The 21,297-nt window shown below is 39.1% G+C and overlaps 1 protein-coding gene across 1 annotated transcript in view; it reads right to left on the bottom strand.

The window, feature by feature from the left end:
- Positions 1–20,776, bottom strand: part of CCDC63 (coiled-coil domain containing 63) — a 46,145-nt gene extending 25,369 nt beyond the window's left edge. The window contains exons 1-3 of the mRNA XM_051969906.1: positions 20,588–20,776; positions 19,414–19,616; positions 15,853–16,042 (exon numbers count right to left, since the gene is read on the bottom strand). Of these exons, the coding sequence (XP_051825866.1) occupies positions 15,853–16,042; positions 19,414–19,616; positions 20,588–20,596 (402 nt within the window). The 5' untranslated portion in view covers positions 20,597–20,776. The remainder of the gene's footprint in view (positions 1–15,852; positions 16,043–19,413; positions 19,617–20,587) is intronic.
- Positions 20,777–21,297: the final 521 nt, after the last annotated feature.

Below are 21,297 nucleotides of genomic sequence, written 5' to 3'. Positions count from 1 at the left end.
AGGATGTTTGAGGATGGAAGGCTTTAGAGATAATCGGGAAATGCATTAGAGAGATGAGCTGAGTCTTAAAGGATAAGAACAGTACAACCTTCAGAATGTTCATTCCTCCATTATAATATGAGCCTAAGACCTCACTTCCATCGGTTCTACAACTTCTCCCTTCTTTCTCCCACCCCCATCTCTCTGTCTCTATTTGTCTCTGTCTTTGCATATCTCTGTCTCTGTGTCTCTCTGTCCATCTCTGTTTTTCTCTCTGTCTCTGTCTCTCTTCTCTCTTTCTATCTCTGTCTTCTCTTTGTCTCTGTCTCTCTTCTCTCCCTCTTCGACTCTGTGTCTCTGTCTCTCTCTGTCCATCTCTGTTTCTGTCTCTCCTCTCTCTTTCTATCTCTGTCTTCTCTTTGTCTCTGTTTCTCTTCTCTCCCTCTTTGACTCTCTGTCTCTGTCTCTGTCTCTCTCTCTCTTCTTTCTCTTTCTATCTCTGTCTTCTCTTTGTCTCTGTCTCTCTTTTCTCCCTCTTTGACTCTCTCTCTGTGTCTCTGTCTCTCTCTGTCCATCTCTGTTTTTCTCTCTGTCTCTGTCTCTCTTCTCTCTTTCTGTCTATGTCTTCTCTTTGTCTCTCTCTCTTCTCTCCCTCTTTGACTCTGTGTCTCTGTCTCTCTCTGTCCATCTCTGTCTGTTTCTGTCTCTCCTCTCTCTTTCTATCTCTGTCTTCTCTTTGTCTCTGTTTCTCTTTTCTCCCTCTTTGACTCTCTGTCTCTGTCTCTGTCTCTCTCTCTTCTTTCTCTTTCTATCTCTGTCTTCTCTTTGTCTCTGTCTCTCTTTTCTCCCTCTTTGACTCTCTCTTTCTGTGTCTCTGTTTCTCTCTGTCCATCTTTCTCTGTCTCTGTCTCTTTGTTTCTGTTTCTCTCTGCCCATCTCTCAATGTGTAGCTGTCTCTGTCTTCTCTCTGTATCTTTCTCTGTCTCTCTCTTTCTCATTTTGTCTCATTATAGGATAGTAGATTTAGAGCTGGAAGGGATGTTGGAAACCTTCTAGTCCAACCCCTATTTTACAGAAGAGGAAACAAGTCTAAGGAGACTAAGTGACTTGTCCAAGAACATATAAATATCAGTAGTAAAGTAGTGCCAGAGGAAGGATTTGAACCCAGGCCCTCAAACACCAGAGCCATTACTCCTCCATCTTTGTCGATTTCTTTCTGTCCTCAACTATAAAATGGAACCAGGATTCACTATTTGGGGGAAAAAAACCTGCTGGGAAAACTGGGACAGTGGTATTAAAAAAAAATAAATTTAGACCAACACGTCACACTGTATACCAAGATAAGCTCCAAATGGATGTGTGACCCAGATACAAAGGATCACATCATAAAAAAAAATTAGAGAAACATGGAAAAAATGACCTCTCGGATCTCTCCAGACAAGGGATAGAGAGGATCAGAGAAGATAAAGTAGATAATTTTTATTACACAAAAGTAGCAAGATTTTGTGTATAAAATTCAAATAAAACCATGATCAAAAGGAAAACAACTGGAAAAAATCTTGCCGCTAGTTTTTCTAATAAATGCCTTATTTTATTCATATACATATACACATATGTATGAATACAAACATATGCATATATATGAAATTGATTCAAATTTATTAGAATAAAAGCTGATCCCCAATTGATAATATGTAAGGGTATGAAAAGACAATTTTTAAGGGACAAAAACAAGGCTATCTTTAGAAATGGGAAAAACTGCTCCAAATCTCTAATAATTAAAAAAACACGAGTTAAAGCAATTCAGAAATTCTACCTCACACTCAACAGACTGGCAAAGATGACAAATGTTGGAGAGGCTGTGGAAAATTAGGCACTTTGCTGCACTGCTGGTGGACCTGGGAATGGGTATAACCATTGTGAAAGTAAGTCAGATTTCTACACAAAAAGTTGCTAAATTGGGAATATGTTTTGAATAAATTCTATTACTGCTAGGTCTAGGTCATGTAAGTGTAAAAATATTTATAGCAGTTCTTTTTGTGGTAGCAACACACTGGAAACTAAAGGGAATCTAACATTTGAGGAATAGCTAAATAGATTATCCTAAATGAATGTGATTGTTATTAAAAAATGGTGAAGGGGATGTTTTGTTTTTGTTTTTGTTTTTTTTTGCTGAGGCAATTGGGATTAAGACTTCCCAGGGTCACACAGCTAGGAAGTGTCTGAGGTCAAATTTGAACTCAGGTCCTCCTGACTTCAGAGCTGGTGCTCTATCCACTGCACCACCTCGCTGCCCCTGGAAATGATTTTTTAAAAAGACAAAAATACATGGGAATACACACATATTGAATAAACTGAACCTGAGAACAATATAAACTATGGTAAGTTCTGCTATAACATGACATATACATTCCCCAAAAATACAACATGAGACAATATTAGTTAATAAAAACCACAGAGTCTAGGGGGGAGAAATGGAAGTAGAAACACAATGCTCCAAAATTTAGCTGGTAACACTTAAAAAAAAAAAAAAGATTGGAACCTAATTAAAATAGTTGTAGTTTTATATATGTTTACTGGTCAATAAATACAGTAATTTAGCAGAAACTAATGGCTGCATCTGTGGCCTTGGCTGCTGCTCTTAGATTCTCAGAAGGGCTGAGCTGGAAAAGTTTCTCAGAGTTGGAAGGCCACAGCTCTGAGTCTTAGGGCAAAAGCCATGGTGAAAAGAAATGTGATACAGTCCAGCCCTCCTCTGCCCACAATCCTCATGGCACCAGATGACATAGGGTAAAAATGGTGTTTTATCTTGACAAAGACCTAAAGTTTGTGGAAGTGGGCTTCAGAAGGGAAACAGCTTGTGAATTGCTGTCAAATTGTGCTATTTTCTGTGTTCTCATTGTTTCTTGAATAAGAAATTGCTCATGAGCAAACTTGAAGTTTGGAATTATGTTGCATTGGAACAAATTCTCATTTTCAAAACAAGTGTTACAGCAGAACTGGTTTAACGTCAATATTACTTAAAAAATGAACAATTTGGGGAACATATGTACGTTGAAGAATAAAATGAGCAAATCAGGAGAACAATTTATACAGTGATAACAGCATTGTAAAAAACAGTTATTGTTAAGACAAACCTATTTCTACTTTGCCACATCCCTCCTCTAACACTGTCCTCTCCCATCCTAGTGTACAGCTTTATCCCCTCATACCTGCATTACTGCAATAGCTGCTGTATTTGCCTCAAGTCTCTCCCCACTCCTGTCCATTCTCCATTTAGCCCCGATATGATTTTTCCTAAAATACAAGTCTGATCGTACCATTCCCTTCCTCAATAAACTTCTGTGGCTCCCTATCACCTCCAGGAGCAAATTCAAAGCTTTTATAACCCGCCCTCTCCTACCTTTCCAGCTTTCTCACACTTTATTCCCTACCATGTACTCTTCTATTCTGTGACCAACCTCTGGCTATTTCACTAATAAGACTCTAATTCTAGACTCCAAGCATTCTCTCTGGTTGAACCCCATTACAAGAACTCTCTCCTTCCTCAATTCATGTTATGCTTCAGTTTCCCTGCCTCGGTTTCCCTAAATTGTTCTGCCTCGGTTTCCTGAATTATTCTGCCTCAGTCTCCCTGGTGACAACTCTCCTTCTTGGCCATTAGGACTGAGATAATTAGGACTGGGAGCCCTGGCCACTAGCATTCCAAAGAGTCATAAAACTCCAGATGGCTTATCTCAAATACCTAGATGGCACCTCCCCCCTCCATCTCCTGGTCCAGATGTCCTGTCTCTAGCTTCTTCCCAACTTACCAGAATTTATGATCTTTCCTCTTTACCCCCAACCTGTCAGAACTGAATTTATGGTCCTTTCCTGGAAAGTACCATCCACCAGTGCTCTACTACCTTGCCTATGTTTCCTTGATGGCTAGAGCCCTGTAAGAGTCTCTGGAATCCCTCCCTCATTGCTGGATGCTTTGAGACAAGAGTCTGATCTAGCCGGCTGGCTAAGATGGCTTGGCCAGTCCAAACTCTCCTCCTAATAAAATATTTAAAAATTTCTCATCTCTATCTTGCCTCAGTTTCTCTGGTTTTACATTCTGACTACTGACCTCTTCGGCTTCCAACTAAAATCCCACCTTCTCCAGAAAGACTTCTCCATAGTGCCTTCCCTCTGTTAATTATTTCCTATTTATATTGTATATCACTTGCTTTCTAGATATTTGTTTGTGTATTGTCTCCCCCATGAGACTGTAAGCTCCATGAGGGCAGAGACTATGGTTTTTTTGTATCTCCAGGGCTTTGCATAGTGCCTGGAATATTGTTGGTCAGTTCCATCGTGTTCAAATCTTTTGGTGGATCATATTGCCCGTTGGTAAAAACAGTGGAGGGGTTTGCCATATTGCCATATTTTTCTCCAGTGGATTAAGACAAACCATGGTTAAGTGATTTGAGAGTCATACAGTTCTATGTATCTTTATTTTTTATTTTTTTTTCTGGTTAAGTAACTTGCTCAGGGTCACACAGCCAGAAAGTTTTAAGGGTCTGAGGTCACATTTGAACTCAGGTCCTCCTGACTTCAGGGCTGGTACTCCATCCACTGCACCAATTATCTGCCCCAGCTAATAAGTATCTGAGGTAGAATTTGAAATCAGGTCTTCCTGATTCCTGGCCCAGCACCCTATCCACTGTACCCCTTAGTGATCTCTTAAAGAAAAGGGACATATCTTGAAATGAAAATTTTTATTATGAACAGAAAAAAAAAAAAAACATCCAAACACATAAGGTCTCTAAGACAGAGGTCTGGGGCTCCCATGAATTATCCAGAAAGCATTCAGAAGAGGGTTACCAAAATGGTCAAGTTCACTTATGCATTTTTAAGCCCCTACTATGTACTAAGCACTTAAGGCCTCCAAAAATCATGGTGAAGAGCTCTGAGTTTTTACATGAATCAAATGAAGGAAATGACAATGTTTAGTGGAGAGAAGAGATAATTTGGATGGGAGTAATGTACGTGGACACCATCCTGAAGCATTTGAAAGGCTGACATTTGGAAGAGGAATCCAAGTAGCTCTACTTGATCCCAGAGGACAGAAGCACAATGAATAAGTAGGGGTTGTACAAAGGCATATTTAGGCTCAACAGAAAGGAGAGCTTGCTAATAAGGATGACTATCCCACAGTAAAATGGGCCTTCTGGGGAGGAAGTGGATTCTCCTGTGAGAGGCAGCCTTTAAATCATTTTTTAAGAGGTAGCTCGGTACAGTGGGAAGTAGTCAGAAGACTAGTTTTGGAATCTCAACTTTGCTACATAATGCTTGTGTGAAATTGGGCTTCTCCTCCCTGGGACTCAGTTTCCTCATTTGTAAAATGATGGGTGGGTAAGTGAGATGGTTTGTGAGGTCCTCTCTAAGTTATGTCTCTAAGCTTCTGAAGGCTGGATGGATACGTTGGTGAGAATACTTAAGCAGGTATACTTTGTTGAACTAGATTGGCTGAGATCCCTTCTGACTTCTGAGTCCCTGGGAAAGGATGTGGTTGTAAACTCTGGAGTTCAGGGTTACTGATGGCCTGGGAATGAGGCAGAGAAGACAAAAGAAGGGGAAAAGGGCTTCAAAGACAAATCCACACGGAACAATAATTCCAGGCAGAAAATTGTAACTAGTGTTTTTTCACTTCAGAGTAAGCTTTACAAAATGCCCTTAGGGTCAAATCAACTCTTGAAGATAAATTCATTTCTGGGGGGAAGAAAATAGAAAACCCATAGCACTGCAAGGGAAAGGACCTAAAGGAAATGATATACCTGGAAGTCTATAATTTTAACTAATTATTCCTGCTGGTAAGATGCTAAACTGAAGCATATCTACTTTGCTGAAGGAGTATAAAGATTGTCAGCACCCCATGAGTGTCAGTTTCCCCATCTTAGTTATATTTCTAGCCTAGCACACTATTCATGCTTTCAGACAACCTAAGGAAGATGGAGACCCTGAATCTATTCTTCTATGATTAAGCACATATCTATGGAATTGTAACATCAAATGGAAATCCTGAGTTGACCACTATGGTTTTTCTAGAAGATGAGGGCTAGAAAGGAGTTTATAGATCACTTAGCCTTAAACATTTAGGGGTTTAGATCCTTTGGCAACTTTGTGAATCATTCTCAGAATCATATTTTTAAATTCATAACATAAAATATATAGGGATACAAAAGAAGCCCATTGTGCCATCAATTTTTTTAAAGTTTCAAGAACCACAGGTTAAGAATCTTGGAGGAAAAAATATTCCAGGTAAAGAGAACAAAAGTACTGAGGCAGAAAAGACCAAGCCATAAAGGTATATGGGAAATGTGGGGAAAAGTGTGCAGTCAGAAATACTGATTATTCCAAGATCCTGGAGGATCTGGAATGCTAGGTAGGAACTCGAATTTTATTCTTCAAGCTAAATAACTTTTAAAATATCCAACTTCCTTCTTTCAATTTATGTGAAGAAAAACCTTTTGTTTGTTAGTGAAAATGCAAAATATAAGATTATTTCAATCTGCTGAAAACACATGACTATAAGCACCAGGAATCGGTTAGGGGAGAAGGTTAATAAAGAAATAAGAAACAAGATACCCAAAGAGTTTGTTAGTTCTGTCCCCCAAAGTTCCCCAAAGGAGACTGATAGATGAATGTATGGATAGATAGGTAGATAGGTAGATAGATAGATAGACAGACAGCAGACAGATAGATAAATGATAGATAAGTTGATAGACTGGAAGGTAGGCAAATGGCTAGCTACATAGATAATGGATGGATAGATTTGATAGATACTGGATAGATACATGATCAATGATTTAGAGATGGATGAATGAATAGATGATAAATAAATTAATATATAGGCAGATGGGTAGATAGATGATAAATGGATGAGTGGATGGATGGATGGATGGATGGGGAGAGATAATAAGTAAGTAGGCTGATCAATGGGCAAATGGATAGCTAGATAGACCATGGAGAGATAAATGGAGAGAGAGGGAGGGAAGGAGAGCGGGAAAGAGAGAGAAAGAGAGACAGAGACAGAGAGACAGAGAGATTGAGAGAAAGCAGGATAAAGAATGAAATGCTCCCAAAAGGCAGCTAGATGGCAGAGTGTATAGAGTGCTAGAAGTGTTGAAGGGAAAACCTGAATTCAATTCCAGTCTCAGATACTTACTAGCTATGTGATTCTGATCAAGTCATTTAACCTCTGTCTTACTTTTCTCGTTTATAAAATGACAGTAATAACAGTACGCACTTTCCAGAGTTATGAAAATCAGATGAGTTAATATTTTTAAAGAAAGAGTTTTTTTAAACCTAAAGCACTATATAAATACCAGCTATTAGCATTATACTTCTCATCAATAATAAGCCTATTCTTTGGCTATAGCCACAGGGTGCCAAAATAACTTGTGTCTAGGTCTTCCTAATTCTAAAGTGAACTCTCAATCCATTGAAGCTAGAAGATTTAGCCTTTGTATCCTTGGACTTCCTGCTGTAATGTCCTGATATTTGTTATGGGGGTAAGAGAGAGAGGGAAGCTGAGCTACCTACTATATCCAGATCTGCCATCTCACATCCTTTTGCTTTGACTTAATGCTGCCCCCTCCATCTTCCCATTCTGGAACCATTATGAAATCAATTCGATCATTGTTCCAATAAAAGGCATGTCAGTCTATTCCCCTATGGTTCCATTTACCATTAGATTCCTCCTCCCCAATTTTTCTGAGGCTAAGTCTCCCCAACTCACTCAGTCTGAAAATGTAGCAGAAATTTATAAACCAGATCCCACTGCTGATTAATTGACAAGAGAGTTTTGAACTACTCCATTTGGAGGGCAGGGATGGCATTCAGTCTGCTTATTCTTTTTTATTAAAGCTTTTGTATTTTCAAAATATACGCATGGATAATTTTTCAACATTTGACCCTTGCAAAACCTTCTGTTGCACATTTTCCCCTCCTTCCCCTCTTTCCCTCTCCCCTAGATGGCAAGTATTCCAATATATGTTACACATGTTAAAATATATATTAAATCCAATATATGTATACATATTTATACAATTATCTTGCTGCACAAGAAAAATCAGATCAAAAAGGAAAAAGATGAGTTAGAAAACATAACGCAAGCAACAACAACAAAAAGTGAATTGCTATTTTACGATCCACACTCGGTTCCCACAATCCCTCTCTGGGTGTAGTTGGCAGTGTGCTTATCCTTAAGCAGCCTAACATCATCTTCCCCCACCCTCCAAGGATATCATTGGTATTAGATCTAACGTGGACACAAAATCAAGAAATTGACCAGATTCAACCTTCCTGGTGATAGGGGGTACTCGGATGCACATCACCATGCTGATCACTTCCCAGACCAAAGCATACTTTTCTGGTACACAACTTTTTAGTTCCTTGAGGACAGGATTTTGTGCTTGTATTCTTAGCAATTAGTATCATTAGCACTTACTGACCTCTACTAAATGCATTTTATTTCATCAAACTCAAATTTCTATCGTGCTTTAAAGTTTGCAAAGTCCCTTACAGATGTCAGTTGAGTCTTACAACAAACCTGGAAGGTATACCCTCCTTTATTCCAGGTGGGGGAACTAAGACTCAAAGAAGTAATTTGCTGAAGCTCATGGAATAAATATCAGACAGAGGACTGGAACTTAGGTCTTCCAAATCCAGTCCTTTATCTATGAGCTATGGGAGAAAATAAAAGAAATTTAAACTCACTTTTGCCTTTTTTGATTTATTCTGTATGACAAACACAAAAAGAAAAAAAAGAAACAGTGTAGGAGTGGAATTCAAGCCAGAATCCCCCAAGGCTGCCATCAGTAGAAAGGGGAATTAGCTTCTGAATTCTCCAAAGTGACTATTAAAATGGAAAACCTATGCAACTCGGAATTTTATTTTTGTGTTGTGTAGATATCTGGTGACTTGCAGGTACAAACTAGCTCATTCACAGTCAGTGCCAAAAATGTTCCTAGAAGTGGGATGCACCTTTGAATCTATTCAACAAACGAATAGTAGCCACTCAAAACCAATAGGGGAAACAAAGACCAGTCTGTAGTAAACAATTCTGGTGCTGCTCTCAATATTCCTGACTCAGCAACACTTTCTGAACATCTCCTCACATGTAACTCTTAATTGCTGTCCTTGTTTTGTGTGAATCACAAATGTGAATATTCAACATGTGGACTCCTAATAATTCTCTGTTATTGTTATTCTTGTTGTTGCTGTTCTTTGTCTTTAGTTCTTGAAGAAGACTGGGACATCAGGGAGGGATGCTATGACATGCAAGTGAATTAAATTTAAGTGGGGGGAGAGGGAGATCACCTGCCTCACTTTCCCCTCCAGAGCCAGATATAGTGTCCAGTGGCCAGATATAGATCAGGATGACTGGAGATGGCCCTGGATACAATAGTCTTTTAAAACTAAGCTCTTTAACAAGTTTCAATTTCACTGAGGCAGTGCCCATCCAATGATTAAAGTTAGGTAAGAAATGAGAAAGAGAATGACCTTTTTACCTATCTAAAAAAAAAAATTAATCTGGTGATTTAAACCCAAGTCCCTCTGGCTCGCATAGATTGGCCAAAAGTGGTCCCAGATTAAGCCTACATCAGAATTATTGTAAATAGCAATTGTTTATGTTTGGGTCAGAAACCTCGAGAGTCTTCCCCTCCCAGATTGAATCCTGTGCTACAAGCTTAGTTAATCAATCTTGCTTTGAAACCAGCCCTTATTTTCCACATGTAGACATGATTAAAAGCCTCATTCTGGATAGGTACACCCAATTGCAAATAAAATGGCCTTGCCTGTGCCTATAACCTCTTCTGTAGCTGCAAGCAGTCCACCAGCAAGCACCTCTGAAGCCCTTACTACAAGCCAGGTTACACGCTAAGTGCTGGGGACACAGGGAAAGGAAAAAACAGACCCTGAACTCGAGAAGCTTGCATTCTAATAGGGGCATAACATGCCAACAGCTATGTACAAGAAACAGAGAACAAAGATATGCAAATATATATATATACGAATATGTATGATTTGCATATTTTTGTTCTTTTATGTATATATGTATGCAAGGTAAAGGAAGGAATTTTAGTGGGGAAGAACTGTCTTTAAGAGTGACCAAAATAAAATAAATAAATGAACAAACAAATAAAAAGATAGACAAATAGATGAATGAATGAATGGATAGACAGATAGACAGATAGATAGATAGATAGATAGATAGATAGATAGATAGATAGATAGATAGATAATAGTGATCAAGAGGGGCAAGCAAGTTGACCATGGGCTCTGGAGTCAGGAGAACCAGAGTTCAAATCCAATCTCAGTCACTAACTAGGTGTGACCCTGAGCAAATCCTAATTACCTTTTTTTTTAAAGTGATCAGAAAAGAGTTTTTGGAAGAAGGTAGGAGTTTAGTTGGGACTTAAAGGAAGCCAAGAGATAGAAATAAAGAGGGAGAGCACTCTGGTCAGAGAAAAAGTCCAGGAGCCTGGAGATAGAGGGTCCTGTGTGAGTCATGGAATCACAGAGTTGAAAGGGACCACCAGGTCCAACTGGTGACTGAATAAGAGTCTCCTCTATAGCATTCCCATACCAACTCAATTCAACATTATTTAATAAAATTCATGTAGGTCAGAAATACTGGGTCTAAGCTAAGTTTTTTTTTGTGCTAGAAGGAATGTTCAAGGTCATGTGTTCCAATTCCTCAACTTCCTGATGAGAAAAATGAAGATGGGAAGAAATTATTTCAGAGTCACACAATTGTTAAGTAGAGGTTTTTTCAAACTCAGGTCCTTAAACTCCGAATCAGAGATCTTTCCATTCGGTTCAAGTTTTGAACAGAAGAGTAGAATTAGGGGGGACACATTCCACCAAAGCAGAAAGCAGATATTCGCTTAGTGAAGTTGGAAGTTATGTGCTTTGGTTGTAGGGCTTAGGGATGGTATTCTGGACTTGAGAACAAAAGAAAAGAGTTAGAAGAATCCCCATGGAAGGTAAGATAGGAAGAGACTACATTTATGAGATATTTAGTATGAATTCTTTACTGTTCTGGCCCATTTCACCTCTGGACAAACCTCTTAGCATAACGTTTCAATTATATTCAAAAGATTTCCTCCTATGATAGTAGCCAAAGTGTTAAGCTGGTGAGTAGGGGGGTATCAGAAAGCAACTCTCCAGAGTAGGGGTAAAAATTAGATTAAAACGTAATTAGGTACTATTTAACCAAATAAATAGACAATAGATCATAAATAATGTTAATATGTGGTTTTATAAGTCAATATGTGGCCTGCAAAGACCCTTATGTATAATTCTATTTTAATTTGACCTTCAGTTTAAGGTATAAAACTTGATCATATATCTGGTGATTTTTGAGAAATTAAAAGAACTTTTCTTCCATTTTCTTTCTAACACTGACTTGGAAAGAAAATATAGTGATCTCCTAAGGATTGATTGCTACTTAAATGGGATGATCTGGGAAAAGGAGGGAGGAAAAAGAAAAAAAAAAAAAAGAGGATAATGGGGAGTTATAACTATCATTAATTTAAAAAGAGAAACTGGAATCCCAAGGAGAAAGGGGGAAGCTTGCTTCCAAAAATGATAGATGAGGCATCATAAGCTGTGATAAGGAGGGATTGCCTATGCATTGTAATAAGGGATTTAGGATTGAGGGCTTTGTGGAAAGGGAAGGAAAGATGGCCCAGGGAGATTGGATAAATTGGATGATTCCTGAATGCAGCATAAGGAAAGTTTACCTGAGAGGGATCATGTGGTCCCAGGAAGCTAGGATTTCAACCCAGGGCTCCTGGCTCTCACCCCAATATTTTTCCCCCTTCAAAATAAACGTCCAACATGGCAACCTTGGCCCATAAATCTGAACCAGATTAAAATGTGACTGAGAAATATTTTTCAATATTGGGCTATGAATGTCTGATACTTCAAATTCCCATGATTAAAATGAGTTATGCGGACAAGAAAGTTATCAAGAACATTCCTACAAGCAAACATCTTGGAAAAGTTCCATCTCTACTCAAGGAATCATAATATCATAGATGGGTCTTAGAAACAGAAAAACATGGGTTCAAATTGTGCTTCAGATACTATGTTGCTTCACCTTTATGGGTCTCAGTTTTTTCATCTGTGAAATGAGGAGATACAACACAGTGATATCTTTCCAGTGTCCTGTAGCTATCAATCTAGAATCTTATCCATCTCACAATGTTATTGTGATTAGGCAGGGAGGTGGTTGTAGCAAATAGAGCATAAAATTTGGAAACAGAAAGACCAGAATTCAAATCTGACCTCAGATATTTTGTAGCTATTTGGGCAAGTCACTTAAATTTTCTCACTCTCAGTTTCCTCATCTGTAAAACTAGGATAACAATAGCACCTACCTGACAGGGGCTGTTTTAAGAATCAACTGAGTTAGCATGTGTGAAAACAGTCTATAAAGCTTAAAGGATTGTATAAATGTTAGCTATTAAAATCACTTTTAAGCTGTAAAATGCTATAAGAATATGAATGTTCCATTAACCTGTGACCCTGCCCCTCTCTCTAAGGGAAGGAGGCTATCAGCCAGATCTTGGGGTCAGGGGCCAATACTCTGGAGGATGAAGTAATTCTCCTAACTTCCTCATTTAGACTCTCTCCAGTAATGAAGCTTGCCCCATGGCCATGCTAGGAACTCACAGAGTGCTTGAAATTTATGAAGTATTTCCTTCTCCATATTGGAACAGCAAATGCGGCAAATATCATTGGTTCCATTTTATAGTCTACAGAGAAGTATAATGATTTGCTTATGGTCACACAGCTAGTGAAATTTAGAGCTAGGATTTCAATCCAGGTTCCTGGCTCCCAGCCCAGTCTTCTTTTTACTCCAAGAGAAGCGTTCCAACATGGTGGCCTTGGGCCCATAAATCGGAATCAGATTAAAATGTGACTGAGAAATATTTAACAAAATCAAAATACAATAAAACATAGATAATGTTTATATGTGGTTTTAGAGAACCCACTGACTCTGGAGTCAAAAAGCTTCCAGTCAAATCCTATCACCTACACTTACTGCTTGTGGGACCTTGGACAGGTACTTAGGAATGAAGACTCCCTCAGTCTCAGTTTCCTCATATGTAAATGAAAGAGTTGGACTAAATCAGAGGTTCTTAATAAAAATAATTAGCATTTATATAGTGCCTACTATATGCCAGTCAATGAGCCCTTTATTTTATATTATATTATGTTATATATGTATATTAAGCCCTTTATAAATATTATCTCATTTGAGATTCACAACAATCCTGAGAGACAGATGTTATTGTTGTTGTTGTTGTTGTTATTATTTTGAGGAAGCAATTGGGGTTAAGTGACTTGCCTAGGGTCACATAGATAGCAAGTGTTAAATGTCTGAGGTTGGATTTGAATTCAAGTCCTCCTGACTCCAAGTCCAGAGCTCTGGGCATTATGGCATCACCTAGCCGACTCAACTTAACCCTTTGTCAGCCTAGTGAATCCTTCTCAAAATTATGTTTTTAAATGAATAAGAGAAAATACTTAAGATTATAAAAAGTAAAAAAAAATGCAATTGAAATAAAGTTTAAAAAAATCTTTTAAAACAAGGTTTTAAACCTTGGTTAACAACCACTAGAAACAGATATATGTGGTACAGGGGAATTGGGCCTAGATTTGCAATCAGAGAGTTGAAGTTAAATCTCACCTTTAACATAACTAGCTATGGAACCCTGGGCAAGTCAGTCAACATCCCTGACTCGGTTTCCCCATCTGTAAAATGGGGGAAGGGAGGGGCTAGATGGCTGCCAAGTTTGTTTCCAGATTTTGTGATTATATAAAACAGTCTTCATTTTTCTCTGTAGCTCTATCATCTCCTCTGTTCTGTCCTTGGCCCATCCCCAAAGGGGTCTCCAGCTTGCAGCATCTTTGACTAAGAAGGAAACAGCAGCATTTCATACTGTTTCTAATCAGACTCTTCGAGCCCAGGTTCCTCAGCCAGGAAAACTGCAGACTCATCAATTTTTCTGAAGACTCCTGTGATTAAATTCTGAAGTTTATCCCCTAGGGCAGCTCGATCCTTGTGCACTGCTCTTGGGATACTCTGAATAATTACACTGTCAGCCAATGAGGGATGTTGGCAAAGACTGCAGCAAAGAGAGAGGGCTTTTTTTTCCTTCCCTGAGCCAGCTATGGTTCCCTATATCCAGCTTATTATTTCTCCTATAAGAAAATAAAAATAATAACTAACATTTATATAGCACTTACTATGCACCAAGCACTGTGCTAAGTGCTTTGCTATTATAATCTCATTGAATCCTCACAATAAGTCTGGAAGGTAGATCCTATTATTATCCCCATTTTGCAGATGATGAAATTGAAGCAGTCAGAGATTATCTAACTTGCCCTTACAGTTATTAAGTATCTGAAGTCAGATTTTGAATTCAGGTTTTCCTGACCTACATCATCATGATTTCAAAGTTGGTCTCAGACACTCACTAGCTATGTGATCCTGGGCAAGTCACTTAACCCTGTTTGCCTCAATTTTCTCATCTGTAAAATGAGCTGGAGAAGGAAATAGCAAACCACTCCAGTAATATTTGCCAAGAAAACCCCAAGCAGACATGACTAAAAAATCAGACATGACTGAAAAATAAAAACAGCTAGTTCCTGAGTTAAGGATCGTGTTCTATCCATTCTATCATCCAGTGGTCACTTCGCAGAGGAAATGCCTCCATGTCACTCCACACAAGTTGGAGAACCCAGCTTCAGTGCCAAGGGAAATATGGGCAAATATACATTCTGAAAAATGGAGGTCCACAGTCAACCACAAGATTGAAAGATTGAGACTAAATCAAAGATTCTCAACAAAATTAGCTAGCATTTATGTAGTGCCTTCTGTATTCTTCTTGGATGGAGAAGACTCCAGGAGCTTTCACAAGGATTTCAGGCTAGAGGGCACCTAGTTCACGGCCATCATTTTGTGGACAAAGAATTGGAAGTCTGGAAAGAGAAAGGGAGCCTCCCAAGTTCATAGATTTAGATCAGGATAGGACCTCAGTGGCTATATAAGTCATCTTCAACTTACAAATGAGGAAACTATAAGGCTCAGGGAAATTAAATGTCTTCCCCTGGGAAGTAAGCACCAAAGGAGGAATTTAATCCCAGATATTCTGGCTCCTGAACTAAGGTTTTCTCTACTGTACCAAGCTGACTCCAGTAAGTAGTCAAATCAGGATTTGAACCCAGGTTTATCAACTCCAAATCTAGGACTGTTGCCACTGTTCCATTCTGCCCACCCCCTTCATCTGAGAGAAGAGAATTAGGACCTAGGACAGGTGAAATGTGACCAAGGTCACACAGGGAATAAATCACAGGATTCTAGGCCAGATGTTCTGACAGTACCCTTTTCTCTGTAATTAATCAATAAACCAGAACTGAAGTCTTTCTGTGTGTCAAGCACTATGCTAATCTTTGACCTTAAAGTTTTTGTACCCAAGATAATCACCAAATAAGACAGTCTTTGACCTTAAAATTTTTGTACCCAAGATAATCACCAAAAACTATGCCCTTGGTTAAGAGGAAGGAATGGGGAGTTGAAATGAGATGTATACAATTGTCCTCTATAGCTCTTGTAGTTTTCTGTTTTAACTAACTGTTCTTGTTAACTAGATGTTACACATTTCAAATTTTTTACCAAAATATCTTTTGCCCTCTTCTGGTCATAGTTCTGGAAATGGGTCTTTCCCCAAGTCATCCTCGGTTTCTTTCTTCCCCTGCCTCCCCTGCTCCCCCATAGTCCCATCCCTATTAATAGGTCCTGATTAGCTGTTAAGAAAAAGACTGCACCTTCTCATCCAGTTCTCCTAATAGGGATTTCATTGCCTTGATTAAAGCATCATATTCGTCCTTGGTTTGTAGCAAAAATTTGAGTTCAGTATAATTTTTATCATCCAGCTTCAAGTTCTTGGGTGATCTTACAAGATTCAAAAGCAGAGTGATCTCATCTTGCTCCTCTTGCAAGACATTTATCTCTTTACTGTAACAAAACAAAACAAAAATAAAATCAACAAAACAAAATCAAGCATTATGTGCTCCGTCTTGGCTACATTGGCTATTTGTTTATCATAGCCTTAGGGACAATAATGGCACAATGGTTAACTACCTATCCTCAAAACTAGGAAGGCAGGGGTTCCCATATTGTCTCTGACACAACACGGACTGTGAGAGAAGTATCTCACTTCTCACTTCTTGGATCTAAGGTTCCAAGTCTCAGGGGAGGGACTGACCTGCATTGATGGAGGAAGATTCTTCATTCAGAAATTGCAAATATCAGCAAAATCATAGGTTTGTGGCTAGCCCCGATCCACAGATCCTTACAGCAGGAAGGCACTTTATTTACCTTTTTATTTAATATTTTATTTTCCCTCAATAACATGTAAAAATAATTTTAAGATGATTTTTCCCCAAATTTTGAGCTGCAAATTTCTCCCTTGATCCCTTCCCCTCTCATTGAGAAGGCAAGCATGTTATACATGTGTAGTCATGCAAAATATGTTTCCCTGTAAGTCATGCTGTGAAAAAAAAAAAAAAACCCAAAACAAAGAGAAAAAAAAATAAAAAATAAAGATTAAAAAAAAAAAAAAGATTGTTTATCTTCAATCTGCATTCAGGCTCCACCAGTTTTTTTTTTTTTTTCTGAAGATGAATAGCACCTTTCATCATAAATTATGAAGGAACTTTAAAGATAAAGATAAAGTCTTCTCATTTTATAGACAATCACTTCCCTATCACCCTGGAAATGGTCATCAGAGTCAGAATCCAAAGCCAGCCATTTGATTCCAAACATGGTGCCGATTGTGAAGATATAAAGGAGTAGAGATTAAAATCACATAGGTAACAAGCAAGAGAGACAGGATTTGATGCTGTCCTCTGATTCCAAATCTTTCCTCTATGTCAAGTCAATAAGCATTTATTAAGTGCCTATTGAATGCAGGTGTTTTCAATGATGTCCAACTCTTCATGACCCCATTTGGAGTTTTCTTGGCAAAGATATTAGAGCGATTTTGCCATTTGTTTCTCCAGCTCATTTTACAGATGAGAAGACTGAGGCAAACAGGTTACCCAGGGTCAGGCAGCTAATAAGTGAGGACAGATTTGATATGAAGAGGAGTCTTTCAGACTCTAGGTCCAAATCTCTATCCACTGGGCCACCTACTATATGCCAGATATCGTTCTAATGACGTTACACAGCTTAGCCTCTTTCTCACATACACAAAAACTTCAATTTGGGCTTTAGATTAAATTTATAAACCTATAGGCAAAAACTGCATGTCAACTACCACCTGTCATCAACTTCGACTACTAAATTACCAAATTGTTTATATGCCATTTTCTTCCCTAACTAATCTCTCTCTCCTCCTCACCCACATGCACTCTTTTGGGAGATGCAAATGGATAGTAAAGTCAGGTTGACAAGCACTTATTAGGCACCTACTATGTGCCAAGCCCAATGCTAAATGCTGGGGACACAAAGAAAGGCAAAATATAGTCTTTTGCTATAGACTTGCAGTTTAATGGGGGAGACAATATGCAAGATATATAATAAATTGGAGATTATCCCATAGAGAAGGCATTGGGGTTAGGAATGGCTTCCTGTACACGGTGTGATTTAAATTAGGACCTGAAGGAAGCCAGAGTAACCAAGAGAGGGAGAGGAAAGAGAAAGAGAATTCCAGATATGGACGATAGTCAGTGAAAATGCGTAGAACCAGAGGCGAAGTTTGAGGAACAGCAAATAAATAAAAAGGCAATACAAATACAATGAAATCCAGGGCAACTTGGTAGACCAGTAGATAGAATGCTGGGGCTGGAGTCAGGAAGACCTGAATTCAGATCTAGCCTCTGGCATTTAGTAACTGTAGGACCCTGGGTAACTCATTTCACATTGTTTGCCTCAGTTTCCTCATCTGTAAAATGAGCTGGAAAAGAAAATGGTAAACCACTCCAGTAATTTTTCCCAAGAAAACTCCAAATGGTATCACAAAAGGTCCCACAAATGAACAACCAAAGCAATGTGCTTGGCATAATACTGGAGCTTCATAAATGCCTATTGGATTGAAATGAAAGAAGGGGGGCCAGGGAAACATTTCAAAGCTGGGTAATTCACCAGCTGGATAACCCCTGCCCACTGGGTAATTGAGAATTGGCTGTATGTATTAGTGTCATTCATTCTTCAAATTTTGCTGTGACAGAGAATTCCTCAGAATACCTAGACTACCCAGAACCTCAGGCACTAATCTGAACGGTTTTTTCCTCTTTTTATTTAAACATATCCAGGGGATCTAGCTTGATTTTTCGGGGCAGAAAATCTAGATTTGAGTCCTAACTCAGTGATTAACTATGTGCTTGTGGACAAGTCACGTTACCTTTTCAAACGTTATTGGAACATGAGCAAACACTGCTATTTATTTCTGCCTGGGTATCTTCACCTTTCTGGCTAACAATTTCCTTATGTGTAAAATGGAGTTGGGTCCAACAAGCTTTCCCCTCCCTTCCAGCTCTTAAATCCCATACCTACAAACTCCATTTGCTACTGATTTTTCATACCAAAAAAGGCATTCCAGTTATCAGTTTCCTTTCTATCCCAATAGGAGTCTGACCATGTAGAGTCCAGATTCTGAAGATTATCACTGAATTTCAGAGTAGGAAAGGATGTCAGCAGGCATCTAGTCCAACTCAGACCTGAACAAGAATCCATTGCCTGGCAAATATTCATCTGCCTCTGCTTGAAGACCTGTTCCCTCCCAAAGAAATACTCCACCTTGGACAGCTCTCATTCTGAGGCTAGAGAGCATATTCTGACTTCACAGTTCTAATTGCCCCTACCCCTAACCCTGAGGTCTGCACTCTAGGGACAAGAACAGTAAGATTAAACCTCCCTTTTGTATGGAAGACAACTTATCAAAATTTCAAAAAGCAGTTCTTGCATTCTGTCATTCCATGATGAAGAGTCTCAGAGAAAAGGTCTTTAAATCCAGAAGGGTGTTTTTCCCATTGTTCTGAATACAAATAGATTCAACTTCTAGGACAAATCCACTTGTAAGAGAAATAAAGGAAAGACCCCCATGAGAGAAAAACAGAGATTTGAGTAAACCTACTGCTTGGGAGAAGGAGGGAGCTTGATCAGAAGGGAGCACACTTGGAGCACTAAGTTTAGTTGCAATGTCCCCCCTTCACTTTGTTGCCCTGGAGCCAAGGCCCAGCTGTCTCACCCTAACTCCAACTCTGGTTATCATTCCCCCTTCAAATCTCTTTTCCAGACTCAATGTCCCTGATTCCTTCAGGATCATGATCTTAGGGCCACATCTTATTGGCCTTTGTTGGTCACAAAATCCCAAACGAACTTACCACTGGCTCATTATCTGCTGCTGAGACTTAGCACTAAAAGACTTCCGTTGCTCCACCATTCTCCTGAACTGTTGCTGGAGTGTCCGTAATTGCGCTTCAGCCATCTTCTGGTTTTCTTTTTCTATTATGTCTTGGTTTCCACTGTAGTCCCTCGAGTATTGTTTTGACTTGGGAGAAGCAAACGAATGACCCTTCCCCGCTGGCTGGAATAAGAAAAAAAAAACCCCACCAAAATTTCTGCTTTTAATATGGCTCACGGGAGGGAGTCAAGGTGAGAAAATAATTTCCTTTAATCTTATCTCCTTCCATGTTCCTTCTTTTCTCTCTCCCTCACTTCCTTCAATAAAGAAAGGAAGGGAGAACATGGGAGAGGAGGTCAGAAAATGAAGAAATTAGACAAAACTGAGAAAGGAACCATTCAAAGGGGCCAAGTTGAGTCTTTGGTAGAAGTAATGAAGCAATCAGTGCTTCCTAAGAACCTACTGTGTGCCAGGCCCCAGAAACTGGAGATAAAAAGACAGAAATTCAACCATCCCTGGCCTCAAGGAACCTATATTCTAAGAGAGAGAAGACTCCATATAAATATTTGCGTAGATAAACAAAATAACAGAGTGATACTGACTCTATCCATAGAAAGTCTAAGACAGACTATCCCCCATCCTGCTCTATCTTAGGCTCTGACTGAGTGCCTAGAAGCTATCCTGAGATTGCACCACCTTTTCCCTATGGATACCAAGTAGGGTTTGCACTTAAGAGTAAGGGTTTCTGTTCTTAACCTTGTTGGTATTGTGGACTCTTTGGCGCTCTGGTGAAGCCCGTGGGTCTCTTTTCAGAATCATGCTTACAAATAATGGAGACATGTTCAATTTCAGTTAGAGGTTTAGGAAAATAAAGATTTCATTTTTCCCCAAGTTGACAACCCCCCTAAAATCTATCCATGGACAGCTGGGTTAAGAACTCCTGACTTAAGAGAATGGCCCCCTTGGTTGCTAAAATAGAAGAGGTAAAGATCAAAGTTATTTACTTATTCAATTATGTCTTTGTTCATTCACTGAAACCTAAATTCCCTCCTTAATTCCCAAATAGCCCTCCCACCTCACTGGTTCCAAAAAAACAAAGATGGCTGTCAAGTATATTTTCCTACATAATTATTCTCGTTATTTATTCTTCTTACCTGGGACATTTTGAAGATTTCTCACTTTTTGTCTGCACTGAGAATGTTGACTAGAGAAAGCCAACCAATTCTTCTCAGCAATGGAAGAGAATGGAAGAAAGGTCAGCAGTTAGAAGCCTGCTGAGGTCCAGGTCTAGAGTTTTTCGTTCTTGGCCACTCTTCCTTCTTCAGATCCTGATTAGCTCATAAAAACAACATCCTCTGTGGTTCCCTGGGCATATAGAAGAGACACATTTTTATCAGTATTAAGAGTGAAATCTGCTCATCTTATTGACTTTCTTATTAGGGAGAGAGCAGATGGCTCTGGGATGCCTCTCCTCCTAATAACAGGGATCCCACAAAGAAGGAATGCTCACATAACACTGGGACAAGACCAATGGGACACATCCCAAGTAGGCTCAGTCTCAAAGGGGTTAACATGAAACTCTTCTTTGCTGCTAGTCTAATTTTTTTCCGTGGGTGTTAATTTTTCCTTTATTTAAATCTGCTGCCGACAAACCCAGATCATCATTGTTACAAAAATCTGCATTTGGATCACATTTTGCCCTTATATAATCTGAGGAGCTCAAAGCAGTATTAATGCGTTTATTTCTAAAGGCTCTGACCTTCAAATTCTGACTTTCACAGAACAGCATAAATTTCTCAGAATCTCAGCGTTGAAAGATACATCAGGGGCCATGGGACCCAATTTGTTTCGACCCAGAATCCCT

The sequence above is a fragment of the Antechinus flavipes genome, chromosome 1, assembly GCF_016432865.1.
Source record: "Antechinus flavipes isolate AdamAnt ecotype Samford, QLD, Australia chromosome 1, AdamAnt_v2, whole genome shotgun sequence".
Lineage (NCBI taxonomy): Eukaryota > Metazoa > Chordata > Mammalia > Dasyuromorphia > Dasyuridae > Antechinus > Antechinus flavipes.
Note: the sequence above shows the minus strand (reverse complement) of the source record. Positions and strands in the feature narration are given on the sequence as shown.